This window comes from Caloenas nicobarica, chromosome 6 (genome assembly GCF_036013445.1).
Source record: "Caloenas nicobarica isolate bCalNic1 chromosome 6, bCalNic1.hap1, whole genome shotgun sequence".
Classification (NCBI taxonomy): Eukaryota; Metazoa; Chordata; class Aves; order Columbiformes; family Columbidae; genus Caloenas; species Caloenas nicobarica.
Window position 1 is genome coordinate 14,645,170 of NC_088250.1, and position 19,900 is coordinate 14,665,069.

At 39.0% G+C, this 19,900-nt stretch overlaps 2 protein-coding genes across 7 annotated transcripts in view; one reads left to right on the top strand and one right to left on the bottom strand.

The window, feature by feature from the left end:
- Positions 1-15,688, top strand: part of HIBCH (3-hydroxyisobutyryl-CoA hydrolase) — a 40,222-nt gene extending 24,534 nt beyond the window's left edge. For both annotated transcript variants that reach the window (XM_065638275.1, XM_065638276.1), the window contains exons 10-14: positions 847-905; positions 1,681-1,762; positions 7,719-7,838; positions 9,007-9,040; positions 13,453-15,688. In XM_065638275.1, the coding sequence (XP_065494347.1) occupies positions 847-905; positions 1,681-1,762; positions 7,719-7,838; positions 9,007-9,040; positions 13,453-13,568 (411 nt within the window). In that variant the 3' untranslated portion in view covers positions 13,569-15,688. The remainder of the gene's footprint in view (positions 1-846; positions 906-1,680; positions 1,763-7,718; positions 7,839-9,006; positions 9,041-13,452) is intronic.
- C6H2orf88 (chromosome 6 C2orf88 homolog) overlaps positions 15,221-19,900 on the bottom strand; it is a 41,346-nt gene continuing 36,666 nt past the window's right edge. For all 5 annotated transcript variants that reach the window (XM_065638280.1, XM_065638282.1, XM_065638278.1 and 2 more), the window contains one exon: positions 15,221-18,696. In XM_065638280.1, the coding sequence (XP_065494352.1) occupies positions 18,267-18,530 (264 nt within the window). In that variant the 5' untranslated portion in view covers positions 18,531-18,696 and the 3' untranslated portion in view covers positions 15,221-18,266. The remainder of the gene's footprint in view (positions 18,697-19,900) is intronic.

The window sequence follows — 19,900 nt, forward strand, 5'->3', positions numbered from 1 at the left end:
GTCTACTCTTGTTATTTCTGGTTTGGAATGACTAAGTTAATATATAGAGATTAATCAGAAAAATAAATGGGATGAGCTAATTTACATAGTAGTACTGATTATTTTGACAAACTGGAAAGCTATGAAGTAGTGATGATATGTTGCAGTGTAGTGCTTTACAAGGTGACACTGGGTGGAAAAGGAAACTGTGTATTTTTAGTTACCAGAGCTGAAATGACAGGGAACCTTTCTCAGCCTCAGCTGCTCTTACTGAAACATCTGCTTATGTCCTAAACCCCCAAATGCCAGAAGATAGGAAACATTTGACAGCCTTTCCACATAAGGACAACAGATCTTCTGTGCTCTTTAGCTGTCTAAATAAAACTTTGTAAAATGACAGAGAAAAGATAAAGAAGAAAAATGCCTCTTTTTTTGATAGCTTTTTAAAAAAATACATACATACATGGCTTTATATTTTTTGAGGAAATAAAACTGCTGGTTTTTTTTTTTTTAAAACATCCTCAGGTTTTTGAGTAGATTTATCTACACTGGCTTTCTTAGTGTATATTATAGAAATGTATTGATAGAATAATAATGATTGCTTGTGTACAACATAAGCGCCCACTCAAATATGCATCAGTAGTAGCTCAGAGCAAGCACTGCATTATGAGGTGACATCTTTAACGTTCACAGGATAAAGGGACATGTTCATTTATACACACCGCAAAATAGTAATTCATTAAAAGTGTCAATGTCTTATGAATAGTAAATGTTAATATATGATATTTCCGTAACACGAGTAATTTAATTTTTTCAGTACTGATAAGCTTTCAGTCTAAAATAACCAAGTATTTGCTTTTTAAATAGAGCAAAGTTGATCAAGAAAAGCAGTTTGTACTTGGTGAACATATGGAGAAGATTAACAGGTATTCAGCAATCTTTCTTATTTTTTTTCTTTTGGATAGAGAATATGAAGTTAAATCCAGTAACAGTACTAATATTCCACATATAAGGTGACAGAAATTACATTCAGGTTAATAATTTAAACTTTTTTGTCTTTAGGGAGCTTTATCTGAAGCTCATTAAATATTTCACTCATCAGTATACTAAATACTGAGCATATTTACATGATTCATACACCATTATATTAAGCAACTATCCTTTGGCACATTAAAATGAAAATTTTCTATAGAAAGTAGATGGGGACTTGTGAGAGTAATCGTTCAGTTGGACATAAAATGTTACGTAGTGCATTTACACTCATTGGTATAAGACCATATCTATGATTGGAAATTCTGTGTATCAGAAAGGGAAGGAGAAATAAATGAGAGCAATAAGAATCAGCTAAAACTCTTGAAAAAGGATGGCAGTAACTAAGTTTAGAGGTGAAAGATGCTGGCACCAAACCAGTAGAATGGAGCCCATAGCTAAAGATTTGATGTGTTATAAAAATACAGATAAAACTGAAGGTAGTCATTAAAGTTTCTGGATAAATGTCGGAGTTTGTGAGTGAGATTTATTGAAATGCTGGAGACTTGTAAAGGAAGAGGAGATGCCTGTCACTTAAGTGAGTTACTGAAAACAACAATTGCTAAGAAAAGCCAGATCAGCTGGTTACACTTTCTAAATTCTGTTGCTATCACTTCAGAGGGAGGAGGAAGCCTGAAGCATTTCATTCATTTATTAACTCGTTTCTTTTAGTATTTTTTCAGCAAATACTGTGGAAGAAATTGTTAAAAAATTAAAGCAAGATGGTTCTCCTTTTGCCATTAAGCAGCTAGAGGTAATGTCTTCTATGTTATTTTTGTCACAGATTATTTCTGGTTCTGTACTTTCTTATCACGGGGCAGACTTTAGTCACCCTATTAACATCACTAATGCTACGTGACACCAGTAGGACACTGGACCAAGATCCTCAGGTTCTCACATACAGTCCCGTGGGATTGTCAGTAGTTCTACACAGACAAGAATCTTCCTCTGTAAAACCACACACTGTGCATACCATCATCTATCGCGTAAAATTGTAATCTAGTAAAAAAAACCCCTCCCTTTCCCTTCTCCCCTTCCCATGTTTGGGGGTTGTTGGTGACAAAGGTTCCTTTTACAGCTGCTCATTTTATTGCCAAGGATTGCAATAAAACAGGGCCAGAACAACGTTGTTCTTCTTCCTCCATTCCAGATATCTCATTTGGGTAAACAGCAAGCAATTTATCATCACAAAGTGTTTTTTGATCTCTTTAATGCATTTCTGGGTGTTGGATTTAGTCACTACTCAAAAAAAAAGTGCAGTAATACTACACACTTAATACACACTTCAGCCTCAAAAGCAAGAAGCAATTTATCTTCATTTCTAAGTAATGTGTGTATTTTCTCATTTTCTTTTGAAGTGTCTGTATTCAGGTGCATTGTACAAGTTTGTCCTGGAGCTGTTAAATATTACTTACAATTGGATAGAACAAGCTTTGTTTGTACTTTAGTTACAGCTTACAGAAGAAATCCTGCTCTTGTAAGAAAATAAAACATCCATAATCTTCAGACTTTTGTTTGAGCAGAAAGAATATAATTTTATAATGTAGTATCATTAACATTAGGCATCCTGTCCCAGATACACAGATACATTTTGGGGTTTAGTTTTTAATTAAAGGTTTAACATTTGGGGACTGGAACTCTCAAACAGTTTTTGAGAAAGGAAGTTTTAAAATTATCATTGTGCCAACAAGTATGCCTAGTACATTGCCAGAAGTTTAGCATATGCATTATGGAAGCAAAACTCGATGAGAGTTTTGCTTATATTACGTTCAACTGATATTCAAGTTTCATTGAACAAGAAAGTCCAATGAGCTAGTGCCAGAATAATAATTTTATGTGTTTGTAGACCTGAATTCTGCATAGGCTACCATCATGGTTTTCCTCCAAACTGTGCAGGCTGCATTATTCGCTTCTTCACTGTTTCCCTCTCTTATGATGGCAGGGAAAGTATTTATATTAAGATCTGCTGAGACATTTTGATAGCATGTGAATAGCAGTCGCTTTTGGTGGCTCTTATTTCTTTATAGTATTGAGCTACAAGGCATATTTTATTTGTAGATTTTGTAAAGCTTAATATTATTCCCTAGGGATATTATATTGATTAGTTTCAGTGAAGGTTGAAAACAATCAAGAATTATTTGCATATTGCTTTTCCTAAGTTCGTTTCACATAATTTTATGGCACTTCAAAACATAATCAGACCTAGTGGAACTCTTTAAAACAGCATATAGCCTTTAAAGGATGCTTTGTTCGAAGTACAGTTTCTACTACAAAACATGCAAGGAGTCCAGAAACACTTTGTTACTGAAATACATTCACTAGGTAGTTTGTTCTGCCACATTTGCTCTAATTACCCAAACCTGCTCAGCTTGCTTCCCTCATCTGCAGCCTCATGACTCAGATCTCCTTGATTTAAAAAAATAAAATAAAAAAGTAGTTCTTCCTTGTTGTTTAGAGGGGTACATTTGTTTCATATTTTAAATTTAGAACTTAAAACTACGTCATCTACTTCAAAGTTACGATTTTGTGTAACTGATTTTTTTTAAAATTCCTGAACAACAAAAAAAGGCTCTTTGGTTGCTTCTTCAGTTTTCTTCTTTCATGTCTTTAATAGGACTTTATAGCAGCTTTTTTCTTTCCTGATTCATAAATGAATGACTGTCCTTGGAGCTGACAGAAGTTCCTGAACAATTGTCTGTTGTCTGTTCAAGAGATGAGACTATGTTAATACAAGTTGCTTCTGCCCAAATAGAAATTTGGGGGGGTGGAAGCACCCCACCTTTTGTGGCAGGTGCCAGGCTTATTTGTGTGAACAAGTTCATAAGAGTCGGACAGGTTTCTAACAGCACACATTCTGTGCTAAGCAGTAGGATTAAGTCAGCTTGTAGGAGCAGATACTTCCTTTCTTCTGTGAAAGATGCACAAAACCGAGGAAGGAAAATGCATTTGTGGGAGGAAAAAAAGCTATAAAGGGATTCAGGTATAAATCTGGCTTTCTCCAGGAAATGTTTGCCAGTTAAACTGGAGGCTTTGATTTACTAGGGAAGCAGAATTATTATTAAACTTAGTTGTAGCTGGAGGAGGAACAGCAGCTTGTGCCCTGGCAGCTGCACATTGCACAGCACCTGCAGCCGCGGCACCGGGCGGCTGTCATTCCGCCCAGAGGAGCAGGGCTCAAAGAGCTGGGAACACGGAGCAAAACCAGGGCAGCCTGAGAGGATCAGACATGATCCGTGACTACAGGTCCCTGTGTGAAGCGAGGCGTTTTCCTCATCAGGAGTATCAGAGTACCAGGAGTCTGCCCACAGGTGATAACCGTCCTGTCACTCTGTGAAACCACGGCTTGGCTTTTATGTCCACGTACAGGAACAACAGTGCATTCAAACGATAAATACAGAGACTGCAAAGGATTCAGTAATAGCAATGTGTATGCCTATTTCTTTGTTTCCCTGTGTATTATTACGACGTTATTAGTAAGTTTATGGAATAATCTCTAACTGAAAGTCTAATGCAAATACCCTCATTTGGAGGTACACCTTGGATTTACAGGTACCTTTTTGTGTTAATAAAATGGAACTTCTAGTTTTGCTATAATCCAAGTATGCTGTGAGCTGTGCTATCCCAGGTATCCTGTCCTGTCCTATCTACAGTACTTCTGCTTTTTGCTTTCAGAACATGCCTGGGTGGCAGGCTTTCACGTATCTGATAGTTAAGTGGTTTGCATGAATAAGAATAATGTAAAGTTTTTAAAATTCTACTTGAGAATGGCTTTATGATTTAAATAACATTTTAAACTCAGTTACAAATAGGTAGAGAACTAGAGTACTAGCACACTTCTTGAACTCATAGTAAAATATTTTTTAAGCCTTTAACTTCATAGCATTACTTTGTTTTCAGGATTTACAGGAGCCAAAAAGCTTTAATCTGTGTGGCAGAAGTACCACTTCTAATTCGATGAAGTAAGCTTGTGGGGTCAAAATCTGAAAAGCATCAGATATATGACTTAGTTTTCACATGATGCTTTCTTACAGCTATTTTGGCAGGACAGCGTACCTTCTGATGACCGATACTTCCTGGTTTAATAGCCTGCCTTGTTACTGAATGAATTCCAGCGTAGTGTGCAGGACACTGCAGAGACTAAGAATTACAAGACACCTTGTCCAGCTCTACTAGTCAGGCTGGGATGCAGACACTGGCTCCTGGAACTTGAAATGGGTTTGCAGCAAGTGGGCGAGAGAGATTACAGGAATAAAGCTGGATGGTGTCTCAGTAGTGTTGAATTCAAGCAAAACAGCATTCTGAAACTCTTAGCAGATCAGCAAGAGAGCGCTATTTCTGTCCTTAAGCAGCTTTTCTGTGATGCTTTGGCTAGATACACCTATTTTGTCAAAGCTTGTCCAGAACTGTTGTTCCCTGTGTATAAACAAGTGCTTTGGTATCTCAAAGTATAAATGATGGGCATCCTCACCTATTGCAAGGGAAGTGATACACCGGACCTCTGAGAGCTATTTTGTTTATTTTTAGGTTAAAGCCTCCCTCAGGGACCCTCAGAAGCTCATGTCAGAAGCCTTAACAGGCCATGGAGACAAAAGATGCAGCCGCTATTCAGCTGTTATTCTTCTAAGGGTCTCCACTGAGTTGGTGCCACTTAATTCAGTCACCCTCTGATAGTATCTACTTGGAATTCAGGTCTAGTGCAAATTCAGCTTGTAGCTTTCAGGATCATTATGTTGAAATGAAGACGGTCTCAAAGATACAGGAATAGATGTCAAATATGTCTGTGAAGACTTCTTTGCATTTTAGTCCCCCCACTTCTCCTTTTCAGGCTTGTTCCCTAGCACTGATCCCCTCCTCCTCCTTGTACAGGGAATTTATTTCTAGATACACTGGTGACTCATTTTTCTGCAATTACACCTACCCATTTTCTTTCCTCATTCCTCTTCAGACTGATTTATGGCAGTGCCTCCTCCACCTTCAGCCTCATTGGTATGCCAAGAGAAGGCAGCTGCTTAATGCCCTAGACTAGTTGAGTGCGGTTTTCAGATCTTCCCCATTTTGATGCTTTCTTTGACTGGAAAGAACTTGCTGTGACCATTTCACCTGTGGAACCATCTGGTTGCACTGTGCATACCATTTAATCTGGCCTGAGCGAAGAATCCTTAATCTAGTGACAGAATGTGAAATGCAAAGGTGAAAAGGTCCCGTTCAAAGGTAGAGCCAGCAAGAGTGTATCACAGGAAAGGAAGAGTCCAGTTAAGAGTCGCTATCCATCCAAGACCTACATGATGATATCATTAGAGGTATAGCTGGTTTCTTTATCTGCTGAAAAGCAGCTCGTCATTAGAGAGCTTTACCTGAACTGAGGAGATGTCGACAGCTTGAGCCAGCATTAGCTCTTTCAAAACCAGCTTGTCTCTCAAGGCAAGTGGTCAACACGCAAATAACAGACTGACAGAACCGGTGCTTTTCCAATACACTTGGCAATCGCGTGTTTTCCAGCTTAACTAGGCAAAATGGGTCATTGCTGCATTAGCTGGTGTCTGGAGAGGGATGAAGAGTAATTGGGAGCCAGGAAAAATGTTAATGTTGATGACCTGCCATTTCAGTCTGTGGGTGAGGAGTCTAATGTCTGCCATGAAAATAACGTAAAGAGGCAAATCTTACCATCTGCCACTTTTCACTACTGGTAAAACGTCCTAATCAACGGGAAGTATCTATTGTACTTGAGTACTACAGAGCTTTTAGTTGGGTTTAAAGGGAAAGAAAAGTCTTGTTTGGAGCAAGAAAACAAAGATCAGCAACAATAAGGTTTAGCTGCTTTCCCCCACAACCCTGAAAGCTTTAAAACTCAGTTGTTTTCTTAACTGGGTTTTTGTCTTTCTCCCCACCTCCCCATTCTGTTTGCTGGCATGTTGTTAACTGAAGGATAGTCATGAGAGCCAGATTCGCAGCATTTGTTTGGGTGCCTTAATGAGATCCTGTCACATAATATTTATAGCTCAGTCAAAAGGAGGGTAAGACCTCCAGCCTTCCTCGCGGCAGAGCAATGCAGGGCTAAATTACTGCAGTATCTGTTGATCCCAGACCAGAAACCTGGACAAATACACATTTATATTTCATTTCTTTTAATACATTTTTTCTTCCACAATTTTCTTCTTAGTCTGTTGTCTAGTCTTTGCAGATGATTCTAAAGCAACTACTTAAAGTCTGTGGCTAATCTCGCTATTATTACCTTGCTATTCTGGCTATTTTACCAAATAAAACTTAAATGCTATACAATACTAATATCAGCTACCATATCAGTAACATCCAAGAGCAATTCAGACTATATGGTATTAAAAAATTGAGTATAATTGCTTGTAACACTCGCCTTCACTTCTCAAAACAACCTGTTTGGAAATGGCTTTCAAGCTGCATTAGGTTCTCTGGCTAGTAGTAATTTGCTCATAAATTATGTGACCTTAGGAGTTTGAGGCTTTTCACAAGGGATGGCGCACAGCCCGGAGATCTTGCTGATAGAAGTTCCTGCAAGTAAGTTCATTGAGGATGACAGCGCGGTGGGAGGGGGCAGAAGGAACAGGTATCACAGAAGCACGCTCAGGGGGAAGAGTGCTGTCATGTCCTTCACAAAGTCTAAAATGCAAAACAGACAGACTTGCAAATGTATCTGAATTGAAGAGAATAAAAATAATCGTTAATATCTTCCCCAGACTCTTAATAAGATGTCACCTACCTCCTTAAAGATTACTCTCAGGCAGCTCAGAGAAGGAGCTTCCATGAGCTTGCAAGACGTATTCAGGATGGAATACAGACTGAGCCAAGCGTGCATGGTGAGCGAGCGGTTCTTTCCATCAAAGACTCACAATTTATAAGTTTTAGTTTTCAATATCTTCTTTGTGTGTTTGTTAGGCAGTCGCTTGCTTTTTTTTCCAGTTCCTTGTCTTTCCGTGCAACTCGAAGGAGACTACGTTAACGATGGTCAGATGGGAGTGGTAGAGGGCTTTTGTTAAGAAAACTGCGGTAATGTTACAATATAGAAGGTTTTGTATTTGGACCATAATTTTAAAACTCTGCTGTTCTTGAACAGATTTCCTATTTAAATTACTTAGTCCTCAGTGCCTCAGTTCCCATCAGCAGGATGGGAATAATTGTATATCACTGCCTTTCAGGAGTGCTGCAATAAAATTATTAAAGAAAACAAGAGATGTTAATATTATTTGTAGTAAGGGCTGAGTACTCGGATAACATTTGAGGAAGAGATCCTTTCAGTAGAACAGAGTTGCTAACTAATTATCTGAACTAATTCCTCATAAAGCTTCCCCATGGCATCCTTATTATTAGTTTTGTCAGATTTTAAAATAAGATTTTTATGTATCCAGTTAAATGATATGTGATGGCTAAAGAAAATGCTTTAAAATAAAATATGGCTGAAAAATGTATCTAATTCTGACATGTTGTAGTGCCTGGCAGTATCCTTGCCATATCTGTCTTGAAACTAGTAGTATTCCTTCATTGCCAGTGAAGCATCCTTAGAGATTTAAGTGTTATGTTTCCCTTTATAAAAAAAAAAAACAACAACTGGATGTTTCCAGGATTCCGTTTAACCAAAGCGTTCCAAGGATGCAGAACACATCACAATTCCTGAAGACTGGCCTTTCTCTGAAGAATTTCTGATCCTACACACCTTGCCTCTATCATGCAAAACTCTTTAGAAAAACAAATAAAAATCTGAGATGTAACGCAGAGAGAGGGTGTGCACTGCGTAGAAGTTGGCTAATCAACTATAGTTTAACAGACTGATTTTAAGAGTTGTGGCTGCGTTCAAGCAAGAGAATATAGAGCTCTTTAGTAAGTGACGAGAAAGCAGGACGAGATGAGGACAGTACAAGTGGGATTTAAACAAATCTTGAGAACTTGCGTTTCAAGCAGAAATGGGACAAGGAAAGCCAGGATAAAAGAATCTGTCATGTTACAGCTTTTTTTTTTTTAATTTTTCAGAAAGGCCATGACTTCTATGAAGGAGTTCGAGCAGGTAAGCATGCACACCTGAAATGCTTCCCAAATTTAATAATACATAGACTCACTGTTGTGTTGCACCTCTAGAGGTTAAGAACAGTGCAGCAGCAGCTGCCCAGAGAACACTTCCCAGCTTGCTACTGGTTTTGTTTGTTGGACTCCCATATGATCACAATTTATTACTTGTTCCGCAATGTAACGCACGTGTTCTTTCCTTTGTGCAACCTCAGTTTCCTAACATTATTTATCTGCCTGGTAACGCAGCACCATGAAAGGGTCTCACCAGTTCATTGGGAAAGTTCAAAATTTATTTAATGCTGACAGTAGCAAGTAGCTGTATGTATCATTTGTGTGTCCAGATGGAGTGTTGCCACAGAGCTGGTTCAGCCAGTTATAACATGGTTGAAGACTCAAAGTCAAGACCAACTGTTTGGATAGAAAATTGTTAGAACAGACACTACATTCACCCATGTCCAATATATCTCTGTACACAGGTGTTTTACTATTAAAAAACTATATACGCAAACTTAAATAATTCAGCATTTTATGGCATGGGTCAAGATAGGTAAAAGTAGAGCAGCAGCTCAGCAAGTTCATCTAGGGGACAGACTTAGACTCTGTCCTTGATTCTACTGCTGATTCACTGTGCAGTTTGTCAAACCCAATGTCACATCTGTTAGAAACTGTAGTAATTATTTATGTACTATTCAGCACAAGATGAAACAAAGCACCGGCATTTCCTTTTCCAAGGAGCTTACAGTACAAGACATTTGGATGAATGACACTTGGGAGTTGAGGGAACCTGCCTTTTAATGCACACAGTTTTATACTTGACTATGTATCATCACCTCCTCCTTATTTTTATATGTCTTTATAAAGTAGTTCAAAATCTACTTGAGTAGAGGATACTAGTTTGAGTGTTCACTATTAGTAATACTTTATTTTAGATATACATATAAATGGTGTGAGAGGTGCAAAGTTTGTTTGTACAGCATGGGAAAAGACTCTGATTTTAAGAATTCATCTTGGCACTTATTAGCAGAGACTCCTTTGAAGAATTTGCCATGCATGTTGAGAAGTGCATGGTTTTCTTTGTGTTGGTAATGGGGACAAAGATAGTTTAAAAGGAATATTCCTAGGATATATTCCAAATCACCATGTAAACTGCTGAAACGTTACTCACGAAGCAACGGACTCAAAGGCTGAGAGGCAGACGAACCCCAAACCAAATTCTCACTGTAATGCACAAGGTCATCAAACCATCTGGGGATGCAGTAGAGGACAAAAGTAAATCATTTGTCAGCATGGCCAGTAAATTACACAAACTGCTTGTAAAGGAAGCAGCGGCAAGAACAGCAGTTGAGAAGCTTTGACATAGGGTGATGGAGCAAAGTCTTAACTCTTAAAATTGTTTCTCTTGTTTAAGAGTGATGTAGAATCTCACTCAAGATCATTTTTGTAGTTGGGTCTAATCTCATAAAAATCATTATCCAACAATGTGCTGAGCATCCTTGTTAATAGGAAGTAAGATTATTAAGCACTTCACAGGATCAAGCATGATGAATAAAAATAATAAAAATTTTAACTAAGTATTACCTTTTTCTATATTAAAACATTACATTACAAGCATTTAAAAGCCAGCTGTTGACCCTGTCTACCACAAAGTAAAAATATAATCAGATTTTAGTTTTTAATGATTGTTTTTCAGCAGCAACGGCCACAGATTAGGTTTTAATAATAGCTTGAATCTGCTTCAAACAATAACTTTAACAGGACTGCTAGGGAAGGAGTATGCTTAAAAGCTTTTTAAGCCTGCTTTGACCTGAAGTCAAAATTTCTTTTTTCTTTTAGCTAGTTCTCTTTCAACCAGACTGAAAATCTGCTGGCAAACAGTCCTCCCTATTTATGATTCTTGCGATTGGAGCTACTAAAGAAAAGCCAAAACCCTTAAGGCATAAAATACACAGATCATATTTCATTGTATTTCATTTTCCATATAATAGTAAATGTGGTCTTTGAACACTTTAGGTATCAACGTTTCACCTTGATTTATAGAAGAATACATAAACTAAGAAATGTGTAGCTCTGGGTGATTTCCAATAATTTTGTTTTTAAATTTTTACTGCATAAGAAAGGTAGTCATTTTTGGAGTCGGTGCTCAAACACATCCAGACAGACCACAACCTCAACAGCTGAAGGGGACAAAAATCTGTTAAATGAGCCTCCTACGGACTTGTGCAGGGATGTACACCCCAACTGGAATTGTAAAGGCCTCCTACATATTCTTCGTCCTGCAAACACCTTATTTCTGTGTGGCTCCTGCCCTCTCCCCTACTAAACAGAGGGGATGTTTGTTTTTTTGTTGTTGTCGTGGGTTGTTTTTTTTTTTTAAATGTAAACCACAAGAACAAACCCTTAACACAATGTCTGTTCAGTTACTTTTGTCTTACTGAACTTCCCTTAGCTTACCTTTGAAGCTTCAGAATTTTTGCTCCATTCTTGTAGCGATCGATATCTCAAGCTGGAGAAACACAAAATATACAGAAGTTACTACAGAAGGGGAATACTTTCATGATCCTATTAGAAAACAAATACTTTAACTCAGTACAAGGTTAAAGATTTCCTTTGAGAGACCATTATGAGCAGTTTATCCACCAGAGTAAAACTGGCCACAAATCCAAACAGAAAGATTAATTTAATTACACAGCGGTGCCATAGAGTGAAGAATAACTAGGAATTACAACCGTATTTCAGAGTTGAAGCTGTAGTAGTAAACACATGGACTTTTTTTTTCCATCTATGTAATGGGTTTCTTTTCAAAATCAGCGTTTTATTTGTATCAATGAGTCCTTAGTCCTGTATTTGCAGGTAAATGGATGCGGGACTCAGGTTCTCCTTTCTCTTCGGAGATGCAAGTTAAAGGGTTGCGATACCTGTATGTCTTCGGCTACAGAAATATTAATTAGTGCCATTATCATTTAAACAGTATTTATTTTCTAGGTATTTTCCAAGAGTTGGTTAGAGAGGGAGAAGTTAAAAATAAGTTTTCAAGTCATATTTTTTACCACAGACTGCCATAATGCTTGTCTTTTACTAAGACATAATCTTTAGGTAAGCGTTCTTTCCGCTGAACTTCAAATCTGACTCCTTTGCACGTTTCTCATCCTGGCTGGTTCTAGTTTAGTCACCACAAACGCAGCCTGTTTAGAAAGACATGACCACTTACCAGAAAACCTGTTATTCTTCGAAATATCTAGTCTCTGAGTGTCTTCTGCCCACACACCTTTAGAACCATCCTGCTCCAAACTTGTCAGAAAAGAAACAAGTTCTGTTCTCAGCAGAGGAACTGGGAGGTGTTTCCTCCCCATCCTCCCTCATGTGCTGTGTGTGGTCAGGAGGTCTCCAGGACACACCTGCATCTCCAGATCAGCTGCTCGTACCGCACACCTGCAGGGAATGTGAGGAGGGGTGTTGGCTGATCAGTCTATCCTGGAGACCTACCCTCACTACAGCTGCTCTTTTTTGAATTATTAGAAACCCCTACATTTTTAATAGCATCTTTATGGGTTTTCTTGGAGCCAGAAAGGTGCTTGGAAGGACGTTCTGGGATTCCATTCGCACTGGTCATTTTTACACACAAATAAACTCTGTCTTGTCTTATTATTCTTTGCCAGTGCAGCTGTTCTTGCTAACATGCTGTCAACACTCCCATGATGCAAGGAATGCTTTTTGAGAATTGGTATTTTCTTGTTACACTTTTACACACGATTCGTTCAGTGATGATTTGCTCTTCGGCAATGTATTTCCCAGGATACAGTGTAAAGGATACTTACCAAGATTATACACATCTTCACAGTTAAGTCTACATAGGTCTGCAGTACCTGTCGGTATTTACAAATAAATATTCTTGATTTTCCCATTAAGATACTCTGCTTTACTCTGTCCTCATTAGTCATTTCATTAGGAGTTTATTTGATGTGTTTAAATTAGCTTTAGGCATTTAATACCTACTTTGAGTCATCTCCTATATGCTACAAAGAGTCAGATTTTGCACCGAGATGCAGAAGCCCTTGTCCAGAAGGAGCATCATCCAGACTTAGTTTCACACGGAAAAGCAGAAGTCAGTAGTAAATCGAACAGAAAGCACTAATTTCAGATCTATTCTTTCAAAGCTTGGGCTACTGCTGCAGTGATCCAGCGTTCCTTGTGTCATCAGGAACCCCCAGCTACCTCTCTAGACAGGTCACAATGCAAGAATTTTTATTCTAGTAGAAATAATTCTGTTACAAAACCTCCATCTTCTCCAGAGCACATTGATTCTCTCCCCCATGTACCTGCTATGGTTGTCTGTCTTGGTGCAATCTGACCTCATCTGAATTAGACAGAGTTTGCAAAGTAACTTTTGTGTTTTTATTCCCCACTTGGCAGTGCTGATTGACAAAGACCAGTCCCCCAGGTGGAGGCCAGCTGCTCTGGAAGAAGTTAGCGATGAATTTGTGGATAATTGTTTTAAGCCACTGGGAAACAACGATCTCAAGTTGTAAAAATCAAGCCTATGGACATCTTATACATCTGCTTAATTCTATGATATAAAAATTAATAGTAGTGTGATAAAGTTTGTCAAGGCTCTTTAGCTAGCCTGAGATTCCTGAGTCTAACTTTTTGCATTCAGGAGCATTGTTTGTTATGCTGTCTTAATGGCAAAATAATCATATCTCTGCTTATTATAGGGGAAACATTACTTCAAGGCAAATTGTTATTTTTACTGCTTTACCCAATGATTAACATTTATTTTTTTGCATAAACTCTTTGGGGGACAGAACATAGTTAAGGTATGATCTGATCAGCAAGAAGTCAGGAGACCTTTGTGTTCTCATCTCTGTCACTGATCTGTTAAATTTGGATTGCGCCTCAGATTCTTCTCTGTACAATGGAAATAAAATATACATAACGCTTTAAAGCAGCTACAAAGGAAAATGCAAGACGTTAAATAAGATAACGAGCAGCAGAGGGAAACATTAAATATCTGCTGCTACACGGATAGTATGGTATTTTAACACAACATATCCTAACAAATGTATTTTTCGGGATCAAAATTTAAATATACATCAAAAACCCCACGTTGTATGTGTATATGTTGCTAGGTACTAATACTAATACTTGAAGTTGTATGAAATAACCAGAGCTCCTTGATAAAAGTATCATCTTTTGGGGGGGTAAAATTAATTTTTCTACTGTTTATACAACGTACAGCTACTAATCTTCACGATCGAGACTGCGTGCTTTTTTATGGGTAATCAAATCATATATCAGTAGCTCATCCTGCTTGTTTCTACGCTTATAGGCAGGTGACAAATACAAATTTTTGCTTCTCTGAAGATGAACCACTGAGACTAAAGGAAGAAAACTTTTGTTCAAATAACATAGTCAGTAATCAGCCCTGGGGAATCAAAAAGTAAGAGCTACAGCAGAACCGGTAACGCAGTTTCGAACTTTGCGCAGTTTTTCTTACTGACAGTAGCCGGCTATGCTGGCTCAAGGCTCCTTCCCTCCCAGCAGCTGCTGCCTGGAAACAAAGTCCAGGAAACGGAGGCATCGAGGTGAGCACAAGGCTGATTTTCAAAGAAAGAGAGGTGAGCAAAACGGAGAGCAAAATCCAGAAAAACTCACACCTTGCTTTGTCACTAGAATCTTTAAAATTGTTAAAAATTTGAGCTGTGACCTAGTGCTCCCATGTACATATTTGTTATGAGACAGTCCTGGAGTTTATTTTCAATGGCAGCTGAGATTTCATCCATACTTTTAGGGTAAATCTGAAAATATGACTTGAATTTCTGCCTCATGCTGGTTCCGTAAGAAATGGAAACTCCCCCTCTTATTTTTTAAATTTGTATATGTTTTAGTTTCTTAAACAATGGCTATTTATAATTTATTTTTTAAAAATTGGTTCATTCCATTCTTTTTGTACAAAAGGAGCAATCTTAAGTGACCATGTTTAATGAAAAACACAGGGATCATGCCTTCTCTGACTGAACGTTTTAGCAAGAGTGCACTTCTGAATCCGTAAACTTTGGCTTGCATGTTCAGTTGCTTCCAAAATGTATGTGAACGGGAATTATCCCAAACTCCTGGTAACAAGATCCTGGTCAATCTGTGCATTTTTACCAAATAAAAGTCATACAAGCAGATGGTAACTTTAATTTTATTTGGTCCACAAGAAAATATTTTCCACAAAAAATATTGTAAAAATATACTGTAGTGTGTTTTATTTGGGCATACTGACATATTCTAGAGATGTTGATTTTACAAAGTTGTGCTGTAGTTAATGTGTTTTGAACCAGTTTTAGTATATCAAGTCAGTCACGTTGTACCCACTCAGCCTATACTTATGTTTCCTGGAGAAAATATAAAGCAAATGTATTTTTAACTCCTAAATAGAAGTAAATGGTTTTGCAGAGTATGCCAGTCCCATACTGCCGTGCCTTTATTACACAAAATCAACTCAAAGAATCAGTAGCACTGTAAGTTGCTTTATGAGACTATAGTACAGCTTAGAGTAATCTAATGAGAAGTAAACAGATCTAACTTTATTTAGGTAAAGAAGTCTTTGTTACTATTATGTATTAGTATTGTGCCCATTAAAAATACAGCAGAACTCTGGAAAGAGATCCTTCAATCTCACTAGGTCAGAGTCTTGAACAGGTTTTTTTTTTATTAAGGGTAAGTGCATTATTTATTAAAGCCAGTGCCTTGTAAAGAGAGATTTTCCTGGTGAGAAGCTTCACAAGCTTGTTTGCTTACACCAAAGTAACTTGCTCCTTTGCGGAAATTCTGAGTATTTATCAGTAGGGATGCTACGATGGAACTTCAGGCTGCTTTATATTATTTTATAATTCTGCCGTGGCAGTCTGCTGACGGAGAAGCTGCTTCCGACAGCACGTCTGATATTGTGACTCCAGAAGAGTCGGATGCTAAAGCTGCATCCAAGGAGAGGATTTGAGACATTGCAAGACCAAAGTCCCCATGGCAGCCACCAAGGTGTTTCTGCAAGGGCCAGCACAGGTACACCTAAACGCACTTTAAAAGTGCATGCAGATTTCTATCTGCTATTCACCCAGCTGGCAAATCACCTCTGTGGAGTTTGGTTTGGTTTATTTTTTTAATCGCTGTCTTTGGCAGTGTTAACATTCTTAAGACCAATGTTACTGAAAGGTTGGCCTTTTTTTTTTTTTGTAATAAAGCTTTATTTTAGCTATAAGAATAGGAATCTTTTTTTATATCCAATTAATATATACTGATCGGTGTTTTGCTTTTTTTTAATTCGCCTTAATATATGGCATGGAGTTTTTTTAGACAGAGCAAATGCAGGGGATGATCTAATGATTTACATGCGTTAGAGCTTCAAGGAACATCACTGTTAGCAGTAGAATTTCAATGCGCTGTAATACCTTCATCCCACTATATATGGGCTTCAAAGAACTCCATTACATCAAAGGTGACAGTACAGCATAAGCAGATTTTGTTCCCTTTTTCAGCAAAAGCCCAAGAACAGTCTTAACAGCAGGGTCTAGTCTGGTCACTGAATTAATGGCAGTCTTGCGCTGCTACAAAGCAGCATTTGATTTGATATAGCTTCCCCCTATAGGTGAAGTTCAAATAACTGAGTTTGCGTCACAAAGTTTGCAAAACAGCTCAATTCATAGACTGTGTCATGTCTGAGAATAAGCCAAAAATAATGACTTACGTGGTCCTCTTCCCATTGCTTCAAAAATCACCCTTTATATAATTTACTAGAACTACACGTACCTTTCAGTAACAGTTTTTGCCAGTATGGAAAGCATTTTTCTACAAAAATGAAAACATAAAATAGAAAGCACTTAGATATAGGAAAAAAACCCCAAAACCTGTGTCCTTTAAACTGGCCACAACAGAAGAAGGTGCTGGAAACTCAAGCTTTTACAAGGCATTCACTTTGTAGAAAATGTCAGCAAAAGCCTACCCTTAAGATGACTACGATTAACTCATCCCTTTCGCAGTATCTCAAAGGCGAGTTCTGAGGACGGTGGCTCAGGCTGCAAGTCCGGGAGGAGCAGGTGCAGCGCGTGGATAGAGAATGGGTGAAGAACACAGCCCTGCGGCTTTGGGCCTGAGGGTTGTTTTCGCCAATTCAGCGCCAGGCTCTGGGTTTCTGTCGCTCATTTTTGCATCGCCACACGGAGTTTCACCAACGGGGAAGCGATGAAGCCTGCAGAGCCTGAAGGCAGGCACACCGTACCAAGGGTGTTAGGGCGGAATTTTAGTGAAACGCAGCCATAGTTCCCATGAAAGAAACAGTCCCAAAACATTGTTATGCCTCTGAAGGTTCATTTTGCTAGTCAGCATCAGCAGTTTTTCAACGCTTATCAGGGTTACAGTAAAAAACCACAACAAACACCCCCAAACCCAACACAAAAATAAAATCCAAAACCCCAAACCAAAACCAAAATGAACAGCTTTGGTCTGAATGCAGATTTTAGAGAAGAGCCATCATGCATTTACGGAAGCCAGAGCATCTGTTACTGATACAGCACTGTTGATCAGTATTGTCATGTTTCTCACTGCTTCACTTGAGAAGGGAAGCTGAATAGTATCACAATCCCTGTGGTTCCCTGAATACTGGTTTTATAAAATGCTTCTCATCACCTTCGTGATTTTGTGATTTACAGATATTGTCAGGTCAAAGCATCAAAGTAAAATTTATGACAGCAGTTACCTTTGCTACATGTAGACCCTGGTTTCACATTAGCAAAATGAGGACAAATTTACCAAGTATTGCAAGTTCTTCTCATTTCACCTACAAACAGGCCACTGACTTTTTATGCTGTACCGAAAAATAACCCACGCTTTGTTGTTGAGCGTCTTTGGGGCCTCAGTGACAGTGCCTGTACAGTTGCAGGGCAGCCACATTCTCATCCCCATTTTTAACACTAATTTCTGATCACATTCAACACATGCAAAGACAGAATATACTCAACGTACAGCTGATAACAAATGACACTTGATTAATAGATTCTACTGTAATCCAGTTAGTTTCTTAGCAATATAGATTAAAAGGCAATTTTTTTCAGCCTCTTTTTGCAAACACATTCATATAGCAGCTCAAATTATGCTCAAATCACAGCTGATGTTACTTTATTTGCACTAGTACCAAATACAAACTGCACAGCAGAGATGACACTCGCAGTGGAGTCGGTCCTCGCCGCTCAGGGCACATCACTTTCGATAAAAGGGATGTCGCTGTATTTGCTCTCAGTCACTGCCCACTGTTTCACGGCCTGATCGAGAATCTCCCGGGACAGTCGGTGCGCATAGTCCAGCACTATCGTGCTCGATGGACCTTTCTCGTCCGCCTTCGCTGCGATCAGTGATGATTTCTCCCCAGCGCAGCCTTCGTCACCTTCCCGGATCCTTTCATCCTGGGTAGCATTGGAACCTGCAAAGGCGTCCTTGGATTTGATGCATCCCATGGTACATTTGAAAACGCAGCCGCAAAACTCAGTTCAACAGCATGTTTTGAGAACCTGGAAATGGTCTCCTTGTTTGATGCACAGTGTTGCTGCTTCTTGCTGCTGGTTGCAGTTATTTTCACAGAACAGAATGTTTCCTTTTGCCCTTCTTTACTTCTGAAGAAATCTGTCAAAATAGTGTTTTGTATAAACACAATAAATAGTTTACCATTCTCAGTGAGCTCAAAGGAAAGCTAAATTCACTACAGACACTTGTAGAGGCAACTTTAATAAATCTCTGCATGGTGTGCGTAAAATGTTTTTATCAGTAACATCCACCTACTACGAGTAGGCAAAGCTTGACCTGATTCAAGCCGCCTTTGAATGCAATTCCCAGGATGTGATGTAAGCCATCTAGGAATGTAATGGTCTTGGAAAAAAATAATAAATCTGTTTCTTCCAAAGTGACAATGCAGTGCTCTTTTCTTGAGTCTGTAAACAAATACTGTTTAACTCCAGTGACTGCTGCTGCAAAAGAAAATAAAAATAAAACCCCAAACCGCCCCACGGAAGCACCACACAAGCACCACCGAACACGCACCATGTGTCATGGCTGTTGTGCGCCCTTTGGGCAGGAGTGACACTAATTCTCAGTGTCATTCTGCTGTTGCTCAAGGAGGCTCGGGCACGCAGCCACGAGAAGGTATTCACCAGAAATGAGCTGCTTTCAGTTTTTTCCCTTGAGAGGCTGGGAGAGCAGCAGCAGATGATGGCTGCGCTCAGAACAGTTCTGACGGAGCCAGAGCCCTGTTCTCACTAAAGCAGGACAACTCCAGAGCTAGACAAGGGAGAGGGAGGAACACAACACCCCACTGGGTCCTCTCATCAAACTGCTCAAGCATCAGAACTGGTCAGCCCCAAATTCTGGTCTCTGCTTTGGTTATTAGCCTACAAAGCTGGTTCTCAGGCTACTTCTTCTCCATGGGCAAAGCAGAATCCCATGATGTGCCTGACTTTGCTTGGCATGAGCTTACCCGCTTCTCAGAGTTAATCGACTGGCAGCCAAAATACAGACTGTGCTGCACAGAAACCAACTGTTCTCTACAGCTTCACCCGATGATGTTGTACTAAGGTCAGCCAAAGTTAAACCACTTTTTTGTAAATAGCCTTTGAAAACATAATCATGGCAAACATGTTAAGCCTTATTTATTCGCTTTATGTACTGAGGGGAACGGGGTCTCCGATCAGTAACCTGATCGCAGGCAAATATTTGCAGTGGAAATCGATGCTGTTTGCAGGCAAACGGTGCTGCACAGGTAGGACGGGACTTCCCTGGCCCAGCAGCTGACTCAGGAGAACCAGGAGCTTCTCTCCTCTTTCTGCTAGTTCAT